The 25,318-nt window shown below is 44.7% G+C and overlaps 2 protein-coding genes across 3 annotated transcripts; one reads left to right on the top strand and one right to left on the bottom strand.

The window, feature by feature from the left end:
- Nucleotides 1-113: 113 nt before the first annotated feature.
- Nucleotides 114-25,318, bottom strand: EIF2AK1 (eukaryotic translation initiation factor 2 alpha kinase 1). Of its 2 annotated transcripts, none has more exons than XM_059153984.1 (15): nucleotides 25,103-25,318; nucleotides 19,349-19,507; nucleotides 18,096-18,229; nucleotides 16,864-16,901; nucleotides 15,420-15,519; nucleotides 14,824-14,904; nucleotides 14,059-14,158; nucleotides 13,523-13,583; nucleotides 12,940-13,261; nucleotides 11,619-11,730; nucleotides 10,121-10,221; nucleotides 3,914-4,028; nucleotides 3,575-3,657; nucleotides 2,285-2,518; nucleotides 114-390 (listed from the first exon to the last, which is right to left on the bottom strand). In XM_059153984.1, the coding sequence occupies exons 1-15, from the start codon at nucleotides 25,218-25,220 to the stop codon at nucleotides 253-255; spliced, it is 1,896 nt and encodes a 631-aa protein (XP_059009967.1). In that variant the 5' UTR covers nucleotides 25,221-25,318; the 3' UTR covers nucleotides 114-252. The 2 variants fall into 2 exon arrangements, with proteins under 2 accessions (XP_059009967.1, XP_059009968.1); XM_059153985.1 differs by lacking the exon at nucleotides 25,103-25,318 and adding an exon at nucleotides 24,787-24,927.
- On the top strand, nucleotides 5,434-9,544 carry ANKRD61 (ankyrin repeat domain 61). The gene is made up of 3 exons (XM_059153986.1): nucleotides 5,434-5,710; nucleotides 6,862-6,959; nucleotides 8,309-9,544. The coding sequence occupies exons 1-3, from the start codon at nucleotides 5,495-5,497 to the stop codon at nucleotides 9,252-9,254; spliced, it is 1,260 nt and encodes a 419-aa protein (XP_059009969.1). The 5' UTR covers nucleotides 5,434-5,494; the 3' UTR covers nucleotides 9,255-9,544.

Raw genomic sequence — 25,318 nt, 5'->3', positions numbered from 1 at the left:
ACTAAAAACCAGGAGTTTGTGGGATACGAGCAGGAAAAGAGCAAAACAGGTTTTGTTTCGAGTAGGTTTCAGTTCAAAGTGCTGGATCATAAAAGAATTCCTTAAGGACACAGTTTGGGAGAACTTCTACAACTTTAATAAGTCTTATCCAGGCTCACTAAATAGAATTGTACGACCTATCGAACAGTGACGAAGCTTACATTCCAGTGGTCCAGAGACCGAGAAGTCCACATTCTCATTCACGGAGCCGGACTACGGCAGGTCAGGCTCACCCCCGTCTTTCATGCCGTCCTTGGCCTCTCTCTCCTGGGAAAGGAGACTCAGCTGCTTCCTTAGTTCTTCGATTTCTTTTTCTTGCTCCAGTATTTTCATCTGTAGAGTGAGATTAACCTGTCAAGAGAAAATTTTAAGTTCCATTAAAATGGCCTCTTCCATTTAAATACACAGGCCTACCTCCCTTTGCCCGGTACGCCTCAATTCCAGGCCCCGCAGTTCGCGAAGCCGCACCAGCATTGGGTCTCCAACTCGGCGCCTCAGCCCACGGCGCATGTCGCCACCAGGGGCCAGCCATCACTTTCTCACGGCACTCACCCAGGCCATGTGTGTAGCTGTGTTGCCTCTGTGTATCCTGACAACGTGGGACTGGCCAACAAAGATGGAAGAGCAGCAAGCTAAGGGAAAGCAAGGAGGCTGGTGGCGGCATCAAATTGCTCTGTGTGGTGTTAGAGAAGGAACGGCCGGCCGAGGGGGTGCTGCTCCTGCCGCCGGACACACGGGGTGTGCAGCCCCAGGACTGGGCGAAGACGACTCAGCAGAAATGAGGAAAAGGACGACGATGTCCCAGAGAAACTGACACCAGTAAAATTCACACTGAAAGACCTCACAGAGGGCTCTCACAACTTTGAAAGTGCCAAGGATAAAACCTGGGCCGCTGCTCTAAGCTTAGAAAGGAGTGGACAGTTCACCAAGGCCTAGAAAAGACCCTCACTCTGTATCCTAGGTTCTATGGCAAGCTACGGGCAGGCGGTGTTCAAACTACTCTTGAGCACGTCAATTCTTAATTGCAGGGCACTAAATAAATAGTAGTTTTACCACTTGCTTCACTTCCACATACCTCTGCAACTGAATTTTTAATATTCTGAGAAACACTTTGGAAGGTCACAGGGCAGCCGTAACTTCCCATGGATTACTAAAATCCCCTTGCGGGGTCTGAGCTCAGCGTGGTCATTTTCACAGTCCTGTAATCAACGATCACGCAAACCAAATACCGCCTGTCCACACAGGTTTTCTCTCTATAGGCATGTGGAGGCTGTTTGATAAAAAATTCTACGAGACAAACACCATAAATGCCAAATAACTATGGTCTCTAATAGCTAACTTAACTGGGAGTTAGAAAATCCCTCCCATAGCAGGAGATAGATTTAATCACTACATCTGCTGTTTCCAAAGACACTACACCTTCCTCTTTACCACTGTGCTAGTAAAATTCACGATTTTACCCGAAACTTAGCCTTAAACAGAAAATAAATCAGCGGGACAGTTACTACAAACAGCACCCAGACCAGTGTGCATCAGAATGACTTCAGGTGTCTGTTACACAAGGGCCGTGGCCCCTTCTGCCCCCAGACTTCTCCCTTAATAGGCCAGGGCAGCTGAGAGGGCCTGAGAAGTCCATCTGGTCCCCAAGGATTTTATGCTGGTGGCCTGGCGACTACACTCGGAGGACCAGTGCATGTAACGCACTGTGGCTCACACACTGTGGAGGCACATCACTTGGGGATCTCATGAAACGCAGATTCTGATGTGGTAAGTTGGCCGTGCTCACCCGCTTACTTGGACTATGAAGACTGTGCTTCTGGGAACTATGAGAATGAATTTAATTCCATAAACCTTACTCTAAGCTCAACTGTTCTTCATGAAACTGGATTCACAATTTAAATTCTAATTCAAGCTTCACGTTTTCCTCAGTATTTTCCTCAGGGCACCCAACTGGCTAGGTCGGCGAAGCATGTGACTCCTGATCTCAGGACTATGGATTTAGGTATAAAAATTACTTTAAAAAAAAAAAAAAGGAGGGGCACCTGGGTGGCTCAGTGGGTAAAAGCCCCTCCTTTCGGCTCAGGTCATGATCTCAGGGTCCTGGGATCGAGCCCCACATCGGGCTCTCTGCTCGGCAGGAAGCCTGTTTCCCCCTCTATCTCTGCCTGCTTGTGATCTCTCTCTCTGTCAAATAAATAAAATCTTTAAAAAAAAAAAAATAGAAAGAAAAAATGTATGTACGTACATTTCCAGAATTTTGGAAAAGTTCGCTCTGCAGCAGCTGAACAGCAGACGGTCTCTGAGATGCGTTCCTTCTTGTTAAGTGCTGGATATACTTGGCTTGCATGGGACACCTCTTACTGAGGGATTCGGGTATCTGACCACTTCTTAAACCTGTTAGAACGTGTACTCGCTCCATTTCTGTTCCAAACGGCTGAAAGAGCTCTAGCAGGATCACACCCAAGCTATACATATCTGACTGGAAAAAGCAGGGGAGAGAGAATTTAGTGGTGAAACACAAAAAGAGACTAACATCTCCATTTCAGTGTACCACCCTCTCAAACACAAGAGGATTTCTAAGGACGATCAATTTACAGACCCTACAGTGCAGGGAACACAGTGGGTGAGCTTAACCCTCGAAGAGCCAAGTGTCTGCTGCCTAGAATCATGGCCCTGAGGGACAGCTGACTGGTACCGTCACAATCCCCATCTCTTCAATATCAAGAAGGGGCATCCACAGGCACAAAGGCCAGTGGGGTTAGGGGCAGGGAGAACCCCAGCGCCTAGTCACTGCCGTACCAGTGACCCCCCAACACTCCCTGACCATCCTGGTGTGGAGCGGTCTGCCCGAGATGGGCGCTTACACATGCTGGGCCGAGCTGCAGGGGCTGGTGTCCCCGAGGCCTGCTCCCCTCCCCTCTGCCTCCACACACAGCGAATCATTCTGGTAAAGCTGAAGACACTGCATCAAATCTGTGCTACTTTTCCTGAAATCGTTTTTCGAGGAAGGTCTTTACCAGGTAGGATTTGAGGAAGAACCATGGTCTTTTTCTGGCAGTTCACGCCCTGCCACTAAAAAAACTAAATGATTCATCAAAAGGAAGAAAACTTATTAGGCTGTTCTTTTGAGAAAAGGATTTCCTTTACCATTCCCTCAAGGAACAAAATGGATTAAAACTCTTCAGTATCTTCATTCCGCTTCAAAAGGAGGCAAGCGCCACACTTCCTATTACATCAGTGAGCGTGTGTTTGTGGGAACAGAAGAAAGACAGGCAGAAACAGGCTTCTGGGAATTCTGGCTTCCTGACGTAAACTGTGACAAATAATTTAGGACACCCACAGATTTGGAGATGCAGTCAGATTCAGGTAAAAAGTGAGGTTTCCTGTTAGCGGCAGTGTGATGTAACAGACAACCTACCCTACTCTGTTTCCTCCAAACACACCTCAACACGAGACCTTCCACTGCACTTACAGTGCTTTTGTCACTAGGCCAGCAGAGCAAGCCCAGCCATGGGGGAAAGCAGCACATAACTACCTTGGCATCATACTCGGATCCTTCCAGCTGCTCAGGCGAAGCATACAGGCAAGTACCCACTCTGGACGTGTGCGTGGGTGTCCCTGTAATTTGAAAAGCCAAATATTAACACTGCAGAGTTCCCACTGTCAATACTAAGGAACATGGACTCGAGCAGAGCACTATAGGGAACGATGGCTGTTTTTTGTCTTTACCTTACTTTTGAGATTACACTAAGTCTAAGAGTCTCTTTAAATACTGACGAGTTCAGTCCTGTTTCTTTTTTTCTCAAAGCAAGCAAGAAAGAAACGAGCAGAGAAGAAAAAAGAAAAGAAAAGAAAGCAACCCGAATAAACTTACTGTTCCCATCCCTAGCGATCCAGTCTGCGTTCTTCTGTATGATGTCTGCGCAGGCCAGACCGAAGTCTCCTATTTTTACTTGCTGATCAGAGCCATGAAGAAAAATATTTCGGGGCTGTAAACAAACAGAACAACTCCTTGGTATTCTTAAAACAGTAAAAATGTGTAGATGTTAAAAGTTTTCAACTCAGGAGCAAGGAGCCCCTCAAAAATTAAAAATCAGAGCAGTGGTTCTAAAACTTGGCTGCACATTAGAATTACCAGGAGAGCTTTAAAAAAAAAGTCCCAACGTCCAAGCCATTCTGCAGACCAATATAATCAGAATCTTGTGGGTGGACACAGGCAGCAATATTATGTAAAAGTCCTCATGGTACTCCGAGTTTGAGAACCACTAACGCAGAGCACACCTTGTACACAAGCACCCCCAGAGAAGCTTCTAGAAACAACTGTCCTCTCTAACAAGTCAAAGACTGATTTTCTTCAAATTTTTAATGAGAAAACTTTGGTATTTTTTAAAAGCTCCTTGATGATTCTTTTATGTTTATATTTGATTTACTTCAAATTTTTAATAAGGAAACATCGGTATTTTTTAAAAGCTCCTCGATGATTCTTTTTTTTTTTTTTTTTTTAAGATTTTATTTATTTATTTATTTGACAGACAGAGAGAGATCACAAGTAGGCAGAGAGGCAGGCAGAGAGAGAGAAGGAAGCAGGCTCCCTATTGAGCAGAGAGCTTGATGTGGGGCTCGATCCCAGGACCCTGGGATCATGACCTGAGCTGAAGGCAGAGGCTTTAACCCACTGAGCCACTCAGGCGCCCCTCGATGATTCTTTTATGTTTGCCAGGGTTGGGGGCAACTAGGTCACACTAGGAAAGGTATGCGTTTAGCACCATTTAAGCAACTGGGACAGACCCCGAACTTCTCCCAGTGGAAATAATCCTGTACCCATATTGGGGGAGGGGGAGTCTACACTCAAAACGAAAATATATTTACGTTAGTTAGGTTTTCTTACTTTAAATGTAGTTCATTTTAATTTTTTATTTTCATGTAAATTCCTCTTTTAGCTTTTTTTTTTTAAAACAACTAAATGGAAGAGAACACAGAAATAACCCTATGTCTAAGATAATAATTTGGGCACGTTTTTGTGATTGAGTCAAGTCCCAAAGACTGCTTCAGGGAGTGCCAGGGTGGCTCCTTCTTTGAAGCGTCTGCCTTCAGCTCAGGTCATGATCCCAGAGTGCCGGGATCAAGCACGACACAAGCTCCCCGCTCAGCTGAGAGCCCACTTCTCCCTCTGCCTGCCCCTCACCCCGCCAGTGCTCTAGCTCTCTCTCTAAAAAATAAATAAAATCTTAAACAAACAAAAAAACCCTCCTTCTGTTTGGCACTGTATGACCTGGGAACAAAGTTTGAAGAAGTTGGGTCTGAGATAAAAATGAATTGTGTTCACAGATCTGACTTTGGACAGTTCTAGAACAGTTCTAGAATGGAACTGAAGGGATCACAATGAGACTGAAATGGAACGATTCTGTCCTGTGTGTCCCCTGAACTTCCAGGTCCCCACTCTTAAGTTCTGCTCATGGGCAACATAACCAAGAGAGGCAGCAGGGAGCTGGTCGCCAGCGGTGCAGAGGCCCTGGAAGAAGGGCCGGCTGCCGCCCTCCACACCAGACTCCATGAGGCCATCCTGAGGGAGGACTGCACGACAATCCACGTGCTTCTGAGAAGCCACCCCGTCAACCAGCCCATGACCATTCTGGCCAACCCCACCAGCCACCGACTGCTTCTGAACCAGGTACCCGCCGCTCTGCTCTGTCACTTGCAGGGGAAAGACACCACGCTTCAGAAGGCCCACAACCTAGCTGCCGTGAGCTCATTAAACCTCCCAGGCACCCCCACATGCCGGTCGGTGGTGGGACAGTTTGCCTCCAGCACCCTCCACGCCCAGGGAGGGCTCTTCCAAGTCTGCGCACCCCTCTTCCCATTGCCACACATACGCTGATGTGAGAAAAGATGAGAATCCTTTTGGCTGGTGGACCATTAATGTCGTTCTCTCAAATATACCAGTGGTGATTACATCTGTATGAAGGAATTATTTTTCTTCTTTTTTTACATACGCTTTTTCATTTTTCTAAGTTTTTATAATGATTATTACCTTTAGATTTAATTTTTTTCCCCCCAAAAGTCCCTGTCTCCTTTACCCTGCCTTCCCATATCTTGCAGTCATGCCATAAAAGTCACTGCTTATTATAGATGCATTTTAAGAACCGGAATAAATAACCCCGCTAGTCACAGAAGACACACTGTGCTATCTTTGAAACCCTGGAAATGCAGGTTTTACTGCTGATACTATGACTCTAGCAAAGTCTTTTTTTTTTTTTTTTTTTAAGATTTTATTTATTTGACAGACAGATATCACAAGTAGGCAGAGAGGCAGGTAGAGAGAGACGGGGAAGCAGGCTCCCCGCTGAGCAGAGAGCCCAATGAGGGGTTCAATCCCAGGACCCTGAGATCATGACCTGAGCTGAAGGCAGAGGCTTAACCCACTGAGCCACCCAGGCGCCCCAACTTTGACAAAGTGTTAAAAAACACAAAACCTACTTTGTCAATCACCCTGTGGGTTAATTTAAGGACTAAGTGACTCAGTAGCAATCACCATTAATTTTACACTATGAGCTCTCCATGAGAATCAACTTCCAAAGCTTTATGTGATTTAGTTCTGTTGCATGGGTAAACATGCATTTCTGTAAAACACAGATTTTTTATCAGTCTCACTGGTTTGGGCTCTTTTCAAACACTCAAAAAGAAAATTTCAATGCATACACCAGAAAAATATTGACCTGAGATGCTAAATACACTTACTTCCTCTGACACAGCAGGTGTACAGGACGACTGCTTCTCCCTGCACAGGCCTACGTGTAAAGTGCTCTGCTTTCTCCCCCAAAGCAGACGCAGTCCGTCCTCCCCATTCACCTGGCCGCCGAACACCGCAAGGCACAAAGTTTGCTCTGTTTGTTGGAACACGGCGCTGACCCCGAAGTCAGGTAAGTGAACTCAACAGCGATCAGTTCTAAACGAGGAGACACATGATTTACATGTTCCTCTCCCTGGTCATGTCTGGATGCACCCATTCTTCGGGGTTATGGACTCCAAAATACCATGACCATGTCTTGAATGAACCAATCTCCTTACTGACTAGACGAGGTACTGGGAAAAACCGGTAGTGATGCAGGAACACAAGCCAGTCAGCCCACTTCAAGCGTTTAGCAGGGATGCTGCGGAAAATGCATGCAGTGCTGGCCACAGCCCTCAGGGAGCTAAAACCCTCAGTCAGGTATGGAAAATAAGTTAACAGAAACAGACAATGCATTTTCTTGTTAATTCCCACCACCAGAAAGAACACTTCATCAAAGATGAGTTTATCTTGTGCACCAATAGTCTTCACCACCTAAACCAATGCCTGACACCAAGTACCAACAAAGAATCACATGGTGTGAACACTATACGACTTCTTGCCCCCAGAACATTAACAGAAAGGAAAGCCCCAAATCCTCAGCATGCTCCAGAAGAGCCCGCTGGCCTGGCTGGCTGGAACCCTCACCCTGGCATGGCCCTGCCCAGCTCTGCAGACCCTCTCCCAGTCCGCCAGGGCTGGACGTCACCAACGCACCCCCTCCCCTACAGGGGCTCCTCTAGGCATCCTCTAGGGCGTTCCTACCTCTTAGAACTTTGCCCATTTGCAATACTGACCTAATTACTTCAATAACAGACGTTTCATGTCTGTCATGCTGGGCGGTCGAGCCCTACAAAGGGACTCGGTGATGGTTACCATTTCCCTAGCGTGGGGACTTCTGTTAAATAAATATACATAAACTAAAAATCAGTTTCAAACTTCAGCGAAGCAATCAGGTGTTTGTAACAAACTTTACCTTTTCTCTGACAAAATAAAGGAATTCTGGAGGCAACCCTGAGATTTCAGTAGAGCACATGATGGCCATTGTAAAACCCTCATGGCACCTGAGCTCCCCTGAAATGCTGTTATATTCCAAGAAACCAATGCAGACTTACAAACACTTCTTTAAAGCAGGCGTGGGGAATCACTTTATTTATTTTTTTTTTTAAAGATTTTATTTATTTATTTGACAGAGAGAGATCACAAGTAGGCAGAGAGAGAGGAGGAAGCAGGCTCCCTGCTGAGCAGAGAGCCCCATGCAGGACTCGATCCCAGGACCCTGAGATCATGACCTGAGCTGAAGGCAGTGGCTTAACCCACTGAGCCACCCAAGCTCCCCTGGGGAATCACTTTAAACAAACATTGCCTTAGGTACTAATTCTTTGTGTAGAACCGTTTCCATATGAATACAGTGTAATCTGCCGTCAATCACTATTCTAGGGACACGAGAGGCCTCACTGCACTTCACTTGATGCTGCTGCACTGGCCAATCACTTCTACCACGTGGACAAAACCAGGGAACAGAATCCAAAGGATCCTGACAGACATTCAGAGCAATGCTGTGCTGTGTCTCCGCATTCTGTGCGAACACGGAGCTCAGGTGAACGCTCGAGTGGACAACAGCAACAAACCTTCCCCCCTACACCTGGCCATAACCTACGGGACCTACCCGGTCCTCTCCATCTTGGCCCAAAATGGCGCCCATGTCAACGCTGCTAACGAATCCAGCCTGACACCCCTGCACATGGCTGCCGACATACTGAATAAGGAAATGATGGAGACGCTGATCGCCTGTGGTGCCCACGTGAACTGCGCCGTGTCCTCCACGGGGAGCACGGCCCTCAAGCTGGCGGTGTGCACCGCATCGAGCAAAGCAGGCAGGCTGCTGGCCGCGGGGGTGGGCTGCATCCGTCTGCTGCTAATTCACGGAGCCAAAGTAAATGCCCAGGACCACGAAGGTCAAACAGCTATCCATGAGGCATGCTTTGGAGGCAGAGAGGCCATCATCAACCTCCTGCTCGAATTTGAAGCAAACGTTAACATATTAACGAGAAACGGGGAGTCTCCAATATACATGTACCTCCAGCGCAGCTCCAACATAAGGGACACGGGGCTCCTCGCCAGGCTTCTCTATCGCTCCTACCCTCTGAGACTGACCAATAACCAAGGAATTCTACCTGCAGGAATCATGCTACCAGAATTCCGCCTCTTAAGGGAAACCCTAATAAAGTTAGCTCAAAAACCCTTATCCCTAGAGGACATCTGTAAAAGACACATCAGAAATATTTATGGTGACAAATACAAACAACACTTAAAGCAACTTCTCCCAGTGAAGATCTGGAACTCTCTATATGGTTATTATGACTTAGCTTACCTCTTGAAATAGGACCTCAAAGTTTCACCAGCCACAGAATTTCAGGAACTCACACCCCATTCTCTGGCTAGACTCATACCCAGAAAACACTCGACTCATCATCATGTACCTCCCAGAGGTACAAACTGGTTCTTAAACTTTTTTCAAAAAATAAAATGATTTGCACATTAACTTTTTGTTCCCAAATATTCCTTTAAAGGCATTTTCCACAATCTACTTCCTTTGTTCAAAAAGTAAACATATTAAAACTCTTCTGCCAAAGAAGTAAATATATTTTCTGTCCCTTGACAGTCTTTGGTGAATAAAAACTGGAATAATCATAGATTATTTTAAACAGCAGGAAAAAATTGCCCAGGTCAAATTTCCTTTATGTTACATAACTGTAGAAGCACATTTTACCTCTGAGGCTACAATAACATGAGGATTTTCATCAGCATTAAATACATTTAACATCATCTATTACATGAGCACCCAAAACACACTCACTACCCGAAAAACACTACTATTCTCTACAGAAAACATCTGAATGCCCAAAGATCGCTGCCTTTAAATTAAATCTAGGGATGCCTGGGTGGCTCAGTTGGGTAAGCATCTGCCTTCAGCTGAAGTCATGATCCCAGGGTCCCAGGATGGAGCCCCGCATAGGGATCCCTGCTCAGCAGGGAGTCTGCTTCTCCCCCTGCCTGCAGCTCACTCACTGCTCTCTCTCTAACAAATAATAAAATCTTAAAAAAATAAAATAAATTGAACCTAGAGTTCTGGACTCACGGGATGATGATTTATATAAAAACAATGATACCCCCTAAGTAAATGAAAAGAGGGTAATTTCATTTAATTCATGAACCAACACCACATCCTCCCTGATACGAAGCACTTACCTTCAGATCTCTGTGTACAATTCCCATGTTATGTATGTAACATACACCTTCCACCAATTCTTGAAAAATTTTTGTTGCAACACTGGCCATGACGTAAGGACCTTGAAGGAAAAAAGGAACTTTTATTTTTCTTTTTACCCATTGCATTAACATCTAAATGTCAGATGGTTCTAAATCCGTTACCATAATTCAGATTTTCAACAAGGTCAACACTCCAAAATGGTTAAAAATCAGCAGGAAGGACCCCTCAGCTTGCAAAGAAACCATCACGAACTAGTGCCCTCATGAAGGGACTTGGTGTCACTAATGTCACCCGGAGCCCCTGTATTAATTACCTTGTAAACAACTCTCAGGCATAAGATGACTGGATAAAACTAGGGTCTAAATCTCCTTCAACCCGACACTCTGGGGTTGAGCACTAATAAATCTGGTGTCCTAAGCCTACTGCGGATTAAAGACATCGTCACAAACTATGGAATCAGAAAAAAGAAATCATGTTAACTCAAGGAGTGAGCTCCCATTATGCGGAAGATCTGAAATGTTCCATTTTCCAAAATGACTGACAAATGAAAACCAAAGTATGGGGGGAAGGGGGGATGGTTTAATTCATCTATTTTTTTTTTTAAGATTTTATTTATTTGACAGAGATCACAAGTAGGCAGAGAGGCAGGCAGAGAGAGAGGGGGAAGCAGGCCCACTTACTATCACGCCCCTCACGCTGGAGCGGCAGCCTCCTGTCTACAGATGAAGCAGGGCTTTGGGATTCTCACAGCCATTCAGAACAACTACCTTCCTTTGGTCAGGTTCTCATTTTAACCCACCTAATACAGCCAAACAGCGGGCCCTTGTATAGGGCCTTTTACAGGTAAGAAGAGCTTCCATTCCCTCGGCAACGCATCCTCTGCCTTGAGCCCGTCAATCCCCACACCCCATCAAATGCGACGATCCACATTTCACGGCGGAGGAAACAGGCTGAGAGCACTTACCCGACCTGCCCCAAACCTCAGCGCCAGCGAGTGTGAGAGCCAGGATTCAAGCCTGGTTCTATCACGTATGGGTGGCTCAGTGGGTTAAGCCTCTGCCTTCAGCTCAGGTCATGATCTCAGGGTCCTGGGATCGAGCCCCGCATCAGGCTCTCTGCTCAGCAGGCAGCCTGCTTCCCCCTCTCTCTCTGCCTGGCTCTCTGCCTACTTGTGATCTCTCTCAAATAAATAAATAAATAAATTCTAAAAGACCTTTTCTACCCAAATCATTAACCTAAATTCTAGCACATAACTCCTTGGATATCCACAAACTATGTCTTCATCTCAGAGACAATTAACTTCCAAATACCTGGATGTTCTTGAAAACGGTGAAATAAGCACAATGGTTTGTTTCAAAAAGGTGATTCTGCCCCCCCCTCCCCCCAGTGTTAAGCCCCTGCAGGTAGTTCCTACATCGGAAGGCCTGCCCAGGGCCCCATCCCCCAGCCCACTGTCCCAGACCCACCAGTACTCACATGCAGACTCGTCCACACACTCCCGGCTCCTCTGGTTTCTCTCGACTATCCAGTCCCACAGCGAGAGCTCGCACAGCTGCATCTGGATGTGCAGCATCAGGTGGTACTGCACCTGGGGGACGACATGGCCGGCTCCCACCTGGGTACGACTTGCTCGCATTACGCATGCAGTCAACAGGTACTTGCCTCTGCCAGACCAAGCAGGGGGCCGTGTGGCTCAGGAAAGAGACGACAGACACACGTCTGCCCAAGAAGCCCAAAGTCAAGTGAAGGAGAGAGAGGAAGAAAGGAATACCTCAAACACTGCGTTAGGACGTGGGCAGGCAGGAGGAGACTTGGCTGCGGAGCGGGATGAGCTCCCAAGGAGGACACTGAGGCCCTCATGCAGAAAGCATCGGGCCTGCTCACCATACACACGGTTTCTAAAGCTCAGACACAGCACCAGAGAATGGCTGGGTGCCACCTGACTGCTCTCTGGGCACCTCAGAGTAGACGTGCGTTCTGGAGGCTTGCTATGTCCTTAAATAACTTGTCCAAAGAAAAGGCAAGCACCCACTTAAGCTCATGATAGACAGCGCATGCGTTTAGCAACCAAGGAAAGTTTCCCACAGGTACTGCGGAGAAATGGAACGGTTCTGGTCAACGGTCCCTCAAACTCAAGTCCTGTGTATTCAGGTGACTCTGTTCCAAGCTCTGTGTCTCATAAAAAGCACATGCATAGAGCCACATAACCCTGGGCAACAAGAATTAATTCTGCACGTGCGTACACAGACGGCATACACGGTTCTGGGATCCCAGCATGCCAGAGTATACGGAGGTTTGTTAGCGTTCAAGGTCCTTTTTAACACGAAGACTCCACACCGGTGAGAGTATGTGGCAGTCTCACCAGCCTACGGGAGTGATCCTCAATGAGAGTGGTCTGAAAAACAGACCTGATCTCCCCTCTCCTCTCTTAAAGTCACATTCCAAAATAGAGAAGGCCTTTGTGGCATAACTATATCTGCATAGCATGATATGAACACAGGACAGAAACAGTGTGAACAATGTTTCCAACTCCAGGGGGCAAAAACTGGGAGGAATAGAAGTGCCCAGGAAAGGATCAGCAGGCATTAACTACGCAAAGGAGCGAAGACCCAACACAAGGGCCACAGGCTAGGGGAACTTGGGGAGGTGAAAGGGTGACAAAGGGAAGCCGGTGGGGGCGGGGGGGAGGCACGCAGTCAGCTGGGGTGAAAGGGAGGCCACATCTAGTCACGGGTCCTCCACACTACGACCATGGGTGAGTATCAAATCATCAGAAGATTCTGGGAAAGTGATCTACCTCTGTCTGCCCCAACAAACTTAAGTTTTCAGAAGATTCCCCAGTGGATGTGAAATTCTCTTCCAAGTCGGAATGATGCCTAAGTGGCAGCGGGTGTTCAACAATCGATCTGGAAGGCAAGTCCACCAAACCATTTCCTGGGAGCAAACTGGATGACTCGAGTTCACTGGTGTCCCTTGTGATTAAGTTGGTGCTGTAGTTCACCAATCTGTTATTCTGATTGTCAAGGCCAGATTCTCCTAAGGGCTTTTCTTTTTCTGATGTGAACTCGGCGAAAATAATGGATGAGCTGTTACTTTCATCATTTTGAACATACTGACTTCTGGAGGGGAAAAAAAAATGGCAAAGATAAAAATCAATGTAAAAAAAGATGAAGAGTAACTCAGCTGTCCCTTCATGCCCACATATATCTCACTGGTAAACTGTGGAAGCCCCTGGCATCAGATCTCTCTAGCAACAATATTTATAGCTGAGAAGCAGCAGCCATTTAACATTTTGTAACAAAAACAAGCAAAAAGACAAAGAAAACTCAGGGCAGGTGAACGGTTATATCTAATGTGTCAAACTACACCGGTGCACATACCTGTCGTCCTCTTCGTTGGAGATCACCTCCAGAGATGGCAACGGAACAGAAACTCTATCTGCTAAAAAACAAATAAAAACCCACCTTCAAGCATCCTAGCTTGCTTATTCAAAGGCCTGGCACATTTTAGGAATGATAAAAACAGCCTTTCCACAACCACTACGACAACTACGCTGGGCCCTGAGCCGGTTGGGGTGGGGGTGGAAACTTTCTGTAGAGGGCCGAGAGTAAGTGTTGTAGGATTTACAGGCCTTCCAGGACTGTGCAACTACTCGGTTCAGCTATGGCGGTACAATATCAGCCACAGACAACACAAGAATGAATGAGCCTGGGGCCCTAACACACTTTATTCATTGACATGAAATGTGAATTTCATATAACTTTCACACAAAGTATTCTTTCGATTCCTTTTAAACGATTTAAACATGGAAGAAAACACTCTCAGCTCGAAGGAGGCCCTGAACAGGAGAAGGCCGGGTTTGGCTCAGGGGCCACAGCCTACCAACCCCGCAGCTACACTATCTGCAATGGCTTACCTCGTGTTTGGGCCACATGAACATGCTCTATCCAAGCGGTATGATAGCCTACGATATTGGGATGCTGAAGGCCTGCCAGCACCTTCACCTCCCGAAGTACCTGAAGAGGAAACGCACTTAGATCGGGCTTTTACTGACAACTTATTCAATGTACATGGCATCAAATACTACTTGTTCCAGAGCAAAACAATAAAAACACATCCAAACGAGAAATCTAAACTACGGTAAAATAATCGGAATATTTCTGAGAGAAGAAGGGAATTGTTACAGCAGCAAGTTAACGGACACATATCTAGTGCTTTCTACTTTTCATAGCCCAATATGTTCATTCTCTCATTTCATTCCTCCTAATGAGTCCAGTCCTGCTGTCACCACTGTGTCCAGGATAGGAGACCCAGGTGGCTTAGAGAGGGGCACCTGGGTGGCTCAGTCAGTTAAGCGTCCAATTCTTAGTATCAGCTCAAGTCATGATCTCAGGGTTGTGAGCTCGAGCCCCGCGCTGGGCTCCATGCTCAGCACAGAGCCTGCTTGGGATTCTCTCTCTCTCCCTATTCGCCTCCCCACCATGTACACACTTGCTCTCTAAAAAAAAAATTTTTTTTAATTAAAAATTAAGTCAAATAAAAATTTGGTTTTCATGTTAATTTTACTGTGACCCATTTTAGTGAACTTAGCAATCCACAACACCTAGTATTTGCCATAACTCTTTCAAAAGGATCTAAATACCCCATTATTCAAAAATAAATACACTTAAAAAGAGCATACCTTCATGCAATCTGTTTTAGTTGCACCATTAATCAGGATTTTTTTAATTGCATAATACTGACCATCTAATTTATTCCTGACCTAAAAAGTAGAGGAAAAGAGAAAATATATTTGTGCCATTAAATTCAACTGAATAAAGCAAGTTATTCTAACCTGAGCTTAGGATCCAAACTAGCTCAAGAGATAAATTTAAGCAAAAGACAAGTGTCTTTACTATGTTTAGGAAAGTCGGCCACAGTCAGCTAGATTAGAAGCTTCCAAACTGCACTGAGACTTTGACTCCTAGAGACTCGAGGTCTGAAAAATGGAAATGCTAGCAAAAGAACCACAGGAGGCCCAAAATACAAAAGCACAGCTTTCTTCCGTGATACCTTTTTAAGTAAATTAATGCAGTTTCCAGAATCTGCCTAAACCACCAATGTGGTTAGAAAAAGTTAAAGCCTGCCCACTTCCCTAGAGATGACAAATCTTAGTGAAAAGTACACACACATGATTTCTAGGGACTTCCCTTAGAGCACTTTAAATAATAATCATGAGAACAACTCAAAATACATTTGCTCAGAGTAGGAGGTCAAAACGGATTTGTGGAAAACAACCTTGTACACTCTTCCATATCCGCCTTTTCCTAAGATGGCAAGCTCTTCAAATTCATTTAGGTAACGTGAAGTCTGGGCTTCAAAGGCTATTTCCCTGGACCTAGAAGTGAAATACAAACAACCAATCTATATTAAAACATGAAAGAACCAGGTGCCCAGGATAGTTCACACTCGCTGTATCACTAACCTGCCCAACCTTACTGATCACTGAATTACGATGATTTGAAAAAATGAGCGAAAACAAAATTTCTCATGCTCTAGGAAGAAAATTCTTTGCTAAGTAAATCAACATGTAACAAAGACAACAAGGGGGAGAATCAAGAGATGGCAAAGGGATCGCTAATCAAGTATGTTACCAGTAACTAGTATTCCAATTAGAAACTATAGTGTTTTAAAGCAGGAATACTGACGACTAACGGGCAACAGTTGATTAGCTAAGCTCAACAATAAATTTACTTAATTTTCTTAATGAAAAATGTCTTAATGAGTTATAGATTTTAAACTAGCATTTCCTACAAAGAGCCAAAACTCAATGTTGTTCCCCCGACAAAGACTATGTATCAGAGCTCTGAATTAACGGTGGGGCTTACTTTGGAAAATAGTGTGGCGATTCCTTAAGAAATTAAAAATAGAGCTACCCTATGACCCTGCAATTGCACTACTGGGTATCTACCCCAAAGATACAGAAGTAGTGAAAAGAAGGGCCCTCTGTACCCCAATGTTCATAGCAGCAATGACCACAGTCACCAAACTGTGGGAAGAGCCAAAACGCCTTTCAACAGACAAATGGATAAAGAAGATATGGCCCATATATACAATGGAATATTATGCCTCCACCAGAAATAATGAATACCCAACTTTTTCAACATGGATGGGACTGGGGATTATGCTGAGTGAAATAAGTCAAGCAGAGACAGTCAATTATCTTATGGTTTTACTTACTTGTGGAGCATAAGGAATAACACGGAGGACAATGGGTCAAAGAGAGGAGAAGAGAGTTGGGGGAAATTGGAGTTGGAGACAAACCATGAAAGACTGTGGATTCCAGAAACAAACTGAGGGTTTTGTAGGGGAGGGGGGTGAGCGGTTAGGTGAGCGTGGCGGTGGGAATTAAGGAGGGCACGTATTGCATGGAGCACTGGGTATGGTGCATAAAGAATGAATACTGAAACATTGAAAAAATTAAATTAAAAAACAAAAAACGGTGGTGCTTATGGAATCCACACAGAATGGGGGAGGGAGGGCATAAGGGAAAGAGAAGTAAAGCAAATCTTGGAGCAGTCATTAATTTCTGAAAATAAAGCTTTTAACTTTGATAAACTACCCTAACTACATTATTTTTAACTTCAAAATTAGTTTCTAATGAATTCAGGATCAGTTCCTAATCTTAATTTCTTTCAGACATTTTACTCTTCACACAATCACATAAGTATTTGACACATACCTGATCTTCTGGATATGAGAATTATCCTCACAAGGATCCTAAAATCAGAAAATTACTTTAAAAAGCATTTTAAGCAAATTTCATGGAATGAGGAGTCTAACAAAATTCAAGGTCACACTAATAGTCCCAAATGTTCACACAGTATTTAAAAAAAAGAAAAACACTCTGGCTTTTTCAATATCACCTAGGCATTTACAATTGAAAACATTTCTGTCTTAACCAAAGATCACTACTAAAAAAAAGCTATAGTCTTGCCATCCACTGCTAAGGCTGAGAACTCACCAAGGAGCTCTATCAGCAAATAATTCTGACTTCACCTTCAAAACAGAAGCAGGAATGGCCCACTTCTCACATCTCCACTGCTACTACCCCTCCAAGCTACTACTACCTCCTGGCTGTTTGACCACCTGTCCCCCCTGCTTCTGCCTCTGCCTCCCTCCATCCATTCCTAACATCGAAACTGCGGTGGCCCATTAAAATGTAAGTCAGATCACGTCACTCCTCAGCTCAGAATCCTATAAACCTTCCTACTTTGCTCTGAGTAAAAAAAACCAAAGACGTTAAAATGCTTTCAGGATCCCTGCCTATCTGTCTGTCTGACTGTCCTCCCCGACCCTCCTTGCCCGACCTCTCCCATACTCTCCCCTTGCTTATGCTACTCCGGCCATATGGCTGCCACTCAGCTTCCCAAAAACACCGAGCACGGCCACCTCGGGGATGGCTGATCCTCTGCCCAGAACATTCTTCCTCCAGGCAGGGGCACGGCTCATGCTCTTACCTGCAGCTAGCTCCCGACCTCAGTCACTGGCCACCCAGTATACAACCCATACATTTTCTAAGCCCTTTCACTGCTTTTGATTTTCCCATTAATGCTTACCACCATGCTACAACCCCTTTCTTTTTATGTATTTTTATTATGTTTCTATTGCTGACTGCCCCCTCAGCAGAACATAAGCTTAGACAAAAAAAAAAAAAAAAAAGAAAAGAAAAGAAAGAAAAGAACATAAGCCCCCATGAGGGCAGGTGTTTTGTCTTTTGTCTGTTTTCCTCGCTGCTGGAATCCCAACGCCTATAAGCCTAACACATGGGTAGTCATTTGTACATATTTACTGAATAAACAAATTAATATTTTTATAAACCTGTATTGTAACTAGGATTCCACAATGCTTTAAAATACAGTTCTGAAATTAAAATGCTTCTGTCATACACAAAGCTTGTATTTTAATGCTTACCTGACGAACTCTCTCTTTGGCAGACCTCATTAAATGGGTAATGGCTCTGTTGTGGTGTAGTCTCAGTGAGCTAAACTCATCGCTACAGGTGAAAGAAGACAGCAGCCCCATTTTGATAAAGGTCTGGCAAAGCACTAGAAGAAGAATATGGAAAACTATTATCAGAAAGGCCATCAATAAAATGGCAATTTTAAAGAGACTACAGAATAATAATAGCCTCTATTTAAAAAAAAAAAAGACAAACGTTAGGGCACGTGGGGGGCTCAGTCTGTTAAGCGTCTGCCTTCTGCTCAAATCATGATCCCAGGGTCCTGGGATCGAGTCCCACATAGGGCTCCTTGCTCAGCAGGGAGCCTGCTTCTCCCTCTCCCTCTGGCCCCCACCATGCTCTCTCTCTCAAATAAATAAAATCTTAAAAAAAGAAACCTCTGTAAGAAAAAAGTTATGTTTATACACATTATAATTTGGAGATGAACCCTCTAATAGAGAAAGAACAACTGGCACTGTCCCTGATAGGAACATATCTAGAATTAGCTACTGGATACTGAGCAGTCATCTGTTCACCACGCCTGGTCAGCTGGTAAAGCATGGAGCTCTGTTTTTAAAAAAGCAAGAAAAAATGTAAACTTACTAGTCTCCTGACATTCACATACATCACCTTCTGCTGCCAGGCAACAAAGAACAAAGGCAAGAGGCAAAACGTGGTTAGAATGGACAACAACAGTGAGTTATTGTTTTCGATGATGGACTGATTATCTCTAACCAACAAACAGCACATACAAGATGTGCACAAACAAAACACTAGGGCAAAGTTAAGTCTGAAGTCACAACACCAGGCTCCTCAGAAAAAGAAGTTTCTCTTCTTCTGCAGAAGTTTCTGCAGAAGTGCTTGGCTTTTACTTATTCAAGGAATACAGTAAATATAAAAATGCGTTCAAGAAATTCAAATATTAATACGTATTTCAAATGCTTCTATACCAGCTGCTTTCTCAGACCCACAACGTAGCATTTTTACAAGGTATACTCAGTTTTTTTTTTTTTTAAGTTTTTTTTTTTTAATTTGACAGAGAGAGAGAGATCATAAGTAGGCAGAGAGGCAGGCAGAGAGAAAGGGGGAAGCAGGCTCCCCGCCAAGCAGAGAGCCCGATGCGGGACTCAATCCCAGAACCCCAAGATCATGAGCTGAGCCGAAGGCAGAGGCCCAACCCACTAAGCCACCCAGGCACCCCACAGAAGATTTTTTTCTTACTAACATTTAAACACCTGTCGTGATCGGAGCGGGTCTGGCTCGTGCACATGGCTCAAGTGGTCCAGCAAAGAGACAAGCAAGAGTTGGTTTGCAACCGCAAAAGGGAAAGTCGGCTGCTGCAGGGGTCCTTTTAACACCTGCAGTTCCGCAGGGACGTCGGATTCTAAAAGTTAAAAGAGGGGAAAAATGTTAATAAACGGGAAACATATCTCATAATGACAAAACAGCATCTTCTAATTAACGAAACACAAACTGTTTCCATTGAAGGAAATAAAACACAGAACAGGAGTTAACCCGAGTGGGGTTAATCGGGACAGACTTGAAGCTGAGTGTCAAGTTGGGACTCTGGAAGTTGGAAGATTAGCTAAGGGATGCCGTCGCGGGGCGGGTGAAAGCTGACGGAGGAATGGTGTGGGCCAAGGTAGAAATAAATAAATGAGTAAGTAAACATCCAAGTGAACAAGAGGGAACAGGATGGCTTCCTTTCTTCGAGAGGACAGCCCAGGTGCCGGCATAGCGAAGGAAGTATGGAAGCACCAAGGGGGTGAGGAAGGCAGCATGGGAACCATGAAGGGCCCCGTGTGCTGCCAACCGGTCCACATGCACAGCCTCAAATCCTCACAGACCCGTGGAAGGAAGTGTCACCGCTCTCGCTTTACAGATGAGGACCCTGACCTCACAGAGCGGTTAAGGAACCTGCAAGCAGACAGACTGACAGGACATCCAAGCCCATCTTCCTTCCACCAGACAAGACCAAGCAGATGGACAAGCTGGCGCTTCCGGCTGAAGGTTATAAGCTCTAGTTTACTGTTTATTTCATGTGTTACTGAATCAACCACAAACAGCACAAAGGAACAATGTTTGAGAAAACTGTGCTGGAAACATGGAACGGGTAGACAGGAAGAGGCAGGGGCGAGGCAACGAGAGCCTTGTAAAGCTCGTGTCATAAATTCAGATCCAGTACACAGATCTGCACTACACATGACAAGAGAAAGAAATGGCCGTAAAAACTTATACAGAGCTCTGACAATAAAATGAAGCATAATTAAAACTCAACTAGGTTTAACAGTAACTTGTAACTAATGACATACATACTAAAATAACTGTGGTTCCAGAACTTGCCATCAGGTTGGTAACCACTCCAAGCCTGGAATTATTATGGTATTATTATGGGCACAGAAAAGGAGACATTTTTAATCACAGCATGTTAAAAGTGTTTGTAACCTTCAGCAATACATGTATCATAGAATTCAAAATGGGCAAAGCCTTGACTGAGCACTTCCAAGCACTTCCAATACTTTTATGAAAGTATTTACAGAGCACAACAAGTATGTTTTATAAGATGTTCGGTGTAACACTGTTTTTGGAATACTGGAAGGCTGCTAAGCTATATACATATAGGAGATTAGACAGCTATTGGAAATGATGGTGTATAAAAAGATAATCATGGGGACGCCTGGGTGGCTCAGAGGGTTAAGTGTCTGTCTTCAGCCCAGGTCATGATCGGGGGTTTTGGGATCGAGTCCCGCACCATCAGGCTCCCTGCTCAGCGGGAAGCCTGCTTCTCCCTCTGCCACTCACTCCCCCTGCTTGTGTTCCCTCTCTTGTTGTCTCACCCCCTGTCAAATAAATGAATAAAAAAATAAAAAATAAATTTTAAAAATTAAAAAATGATAGTAATAATGAAGGTGTGGCTAGATAGTTTCATACAAACCAACACCACCTCTCCAGTCATCATTTTACCAAAATGTATCAAAACTTCTGGGGGAAAAAAAAAAAAAAAACAAAAACTTCTGGGGCAGGGGGGAAAAGCCCAGGTGACTCCTTTGGCTAAGTATCCGCTTTCAGCTCGGGTCGCGATCCCAGGGTCCTGAGATGGAAGCCCTGCATGGGGCTCCTTGCTCAGCAGGGAAGCAGGCTCCTGCTTCTCTCTCAGCCTGCCACTCCCCGCTGGCTCGCGCTCTCTCTCTCTCTCTCTTTCTCTAAGTAAATAAATAAAATCTTAAAAAAAAAAACAAAAAAACTTTTTTTTAAATGTATTTCTTTAAGCCAACAAATCCTACTTCCGTAGATGTAGTCTGAGGAAATAATCAGATATCAACAAAGACTTGTGTACAGGTGTCAAACCCACTATTAATTCTAATGATAAAAGAGAAACTTATTTTCCAACAACAGGGCAAAGATTGAAATGATAACACAAAATGTGTGGTCTTCGTGTTTTTGAAGGCTAATTTCTCACAAGAAAATGCTAATATAACATCATATTTAAGAAGCAGAACATAAAAGATTTATCATACGCCTATCCTCACAATTTAAAAGTATATTTCAGGGGTGCCTGGGTGGCTCAGTGGGTTGGGCCGCTGCCTTTGGCTTGGGTCGTGATCTCGGGGTCCTGGGATCGAGTCCCACATGGGGCTCTCTGCTCAGCGGGGAGCCTGCTTCCCTCTCTCTCTCTCTCTGCCTGCCTCTCCATCTACTTGTGATCTCTCTTTGTCAAGTAAATAAATAAAATTTTTAAAAAAAAGTATATTTCATAACTATATAAACATATAGAATAAAACAAAACAGAAAATCTCTGCCCCCTCGGTTTCCAATTATAGATCCACAGAATTTGTAAAAGAAATGACACTAGTGAACATGCTATTTTTCAATCTGCCTGTTTGATCCTTGGTATCTAGGAATCTACCTGGCTTACAGCAGTTCAAATTAATATTTGCAAATGAACACACCAAATTGTTAACAGCCAGCTCTCTGGAATGTGAGCACAGGTAACTTTTCCCTTTTTTATTTCCTTAAGTTTTTCCAAATGATTCCTCTAAATTTTTATCTTATTTGGACAAACTCAGAAATCTTTAATCCAGGGGCGCTTGGGAGGCTCAGTCATTAAGCATCTGCCTTCGGCCCGGGTCATGATCTTAAGGTAGTGGGATTGAGCCCCACATCGGGCTCCCTGCTCAGCGGGGAGCCTGCCTCTCCCTCTCCAGCTTCCCCTGCTTGTATTCCCTCTCTCAGTGTCTCTGTCAAATAAATAAAATCTTAAAAAAAAAAAAGAAAGAAAGAAATCTTTAATCCATTTGTGGTATCTTTGACAAAGATTATTAAATGCAAAACTCAGTGAATAAATTTTCACTGGCTATGCTAAAACATAAACAGTAATCTCTGGGTGATGAGATTATGGCTTTTAAATTTCCTTCTTTGGGCTTTTCTATAATTTCAACATACTCGGTAATGTGAAAAAAAAATTTTTTTTAATATACTGAATTGTCAACAGTGATGAGATTAGGGATTGGAGGGTTTTCTGCTTCTATGCTCTCACTTTCCTGTGTTCTACAATGAGGAAATCCTTTTTTTTTTTTTTAAGATTTTATTTGTCAGAGAGAGAGCAAGAGAGCGAGCACAGCAGGGCGAACAGCAGGCAGAGGCAGAAGCACGCTCCCTGCAGAGCAAGGAACCTGATGAGGGGCTGGATCCCAGGATCCTGAGATCATGACCTGAGCCGAAGGCAAACACTCAACCGACTGAGCCACCCAGGCGCCCCTGAAAATCCTACTTTTTAATAAGGAAAAAAAAAACGATCAGAGTCAAATGAACCAAGTACACCAAGAAAATGGCAACTTGAAAAAAGAGCAGCACACAAATACTCAAACACAGGAAGGAGTAAAACCGTAAGGAAATGAAGGCGAAAGCTGAGCGCTTCCCGTTTCGCTCCTGATCAAGTAGTAGAGGAAGAGTCAAGAGGCTAATAGGAAAGACGAGGTCAAGCCTTGTTACAAAAGAAAGAGAAATGAGATGAGATCCTAGGTGAATTAAGAGTTCTAGACTTCGGCCAACTATGAGGGGAGTAGACAAAACAGGAAAGGGACCACCTACTTCAGGCTCCTCAGGAAAATAATGATCTGAAATAAATGGTCCATTATTAAGTAAGAGAGGAATGTGGAGGGTTAATCCGAGTAAAAATCTGAAACACTTCTGTCAGATGAAAGAAATAAAAACCAGAGAGTCTGGCAATGGGTTTACTGTTGCTCTCCTGCTGCATGCTATTCCAGGGGTGGGTGGGGGCAGAGGGGGTACATAGTAACTTTGATCAAAGTTGCTCCCTACATAATAGACTAAAGAACACAGGTTTTAGAGTGACATCTAGGTTTTGAATTTTCTGACTCTACCCTAACCTGGCAGAGTGACTCTCTCACATGATACTGGTGACTTCAAGAAATCACGTAACTGCTCTGATTCTACGTCTTCTAAAAACGAAACTACGTTTTTTTCATAGACCTTACTTCTCACATAAAAAGATTAATTACGTTGGATATTCTGAGCCTCTTTGGAAGAAAAGCCAATATGTAAACACAAGAGTATTATTAATAACCTAGCAGAAGGAAATTTTTCAAAGCTTATCTATGATCACTCCCTTCCAGAATAATCTTTCCTTTGCAGACAACCTTATCACAATGTGACAGCAAAGACAGACTTTTGCATGTTTACAGCTGAGGCTTTTCCTTTGACATAACACTTCCTGTATTGCTGAGCTGCCATAGTACATTGGGTTACGTGTGAAAAAAATCAGTTCATTAAAAAACAGTTCTCTTAAAAAAAAAAACAGTTCTCTTAGGGGCGCCTGGGTGGTTCAGTGGGTTATGCCTCTGCCTTCCGCTCATGTCATGATGTCGGGGTCCTGGGATGGAGCCCCCCATCAGGGTCTCTGCTCAGCGTAGAGCCTGCTTCCCCCTCTCTCTCTGCCTGCCTCTCTGCCTACTTGTGATCTCTGTCGAATAAATAAATAAATCTTGAAAAAAATTTTAAAAAACAGTTCTCTTAAAACCGTCCTGTCAATGTACTTAAATTACCATCACAGTCTGTTTTTGACCCCCTTTAGAGTAAAAAATTATAGACAGTATTATGGGTGAAGATCGGAGGACTTAAGGAATAAGTTAACATTTTCAAATCCGTTTCCAACTGCAAATCCACTGTATGTGAATACTTGTTTCATGTTTCAACTGAGCGTGTATTCCTTGTAGTCATCCTCTTCAAAGCACCATAAAGTAAAAACCTCCCTGAATCAGTATTATTCAATCTTGAGAGCACCATTTAGCTTTAAAAACTGCCAAAACAACCGGCAGTAATGCAAGACCCTATAAAATCTGAATAAAATACTGGATACTTTAAACTGGCTGGAGTTCATGATCTAAGTACCCTTCACTTTATGCAGAATAACTTGCCTGACTTAACGTCGTCATCTCCTAGTAACCAAAAGCCTCAAAAAAAAAAAAAAAAAGGATTAAAAAACTTGGGCATTTCTTTTCTTTAAACCGACCCACCATGAGAAGTCTTTAGCTCCCCCCATCAGTGAAGCAAAAAGCAAGAGAAGCTACAAACTTTAAAACACGGAACCCGAACGGTTAGGCGTGTAAGGTCTGCAAAGCCCCCTTCTAGAAATATACAAACCGCAGGGCTCGGAGCTGGAAAACGGCCTCTGGGAAATCTGAGCCCGTCCGGAGCCGAATCCGCAAAGAGGAAACCGCGGAACAGAAACGTCAACAAACTAGCAGGTCGCCGACACTCCTTGCAATAAATGTTTACCTTACGCAGACCGCCCTCCCGCCGCCCCCCCGCCTTACTGCACCGCTGGGCCGCCGGTTCGAGCCCGGATCCCGCCGAATTCGCCCCGGAGCCGGGCCGATGCTCGTTGCACCCTGCTCCCCCGGGAATTAAGGTGGACGGGTGCAAGGGGACGGCCGCCGCGGCATTTCAGGTCCCTCACCATCATACTTGGGGTCCGAGCCGTCGGCCGGGAACTCGATGGCGGGCGGCGCAGGCACAGCCCCCGCCCCGTCGCCCTCCGCCTCGCGCTCCCGGGTCCCGGAGCTGCCTCCCAGCATCGCCCGCCGCGCGCGGGCCGCAGCCCAGCCCGCCCGTCCGCCGGCCAGCGAGCTCAGCCACCACCTCCCTCCCAGTCAGTGGAACCTGCCACCGGATC

The sequence above is a fragment of the Mustela lutreola genome, chromosome 17, assembly GCF_030435805.1.
Source record: "Mustela lutreola isolate mMusLut2 chromosome 17, mMusLut2.pri, whole genome shotgun sequence".
NCBI lineage: Eukaryota > Metazoa > Chordata > Mammalia > Carnivora > Mustelidae > Mustela > Mustela lutreola.
This window is presented reverse-complemented; position numbering and strand designations above follow the sequence as displayed.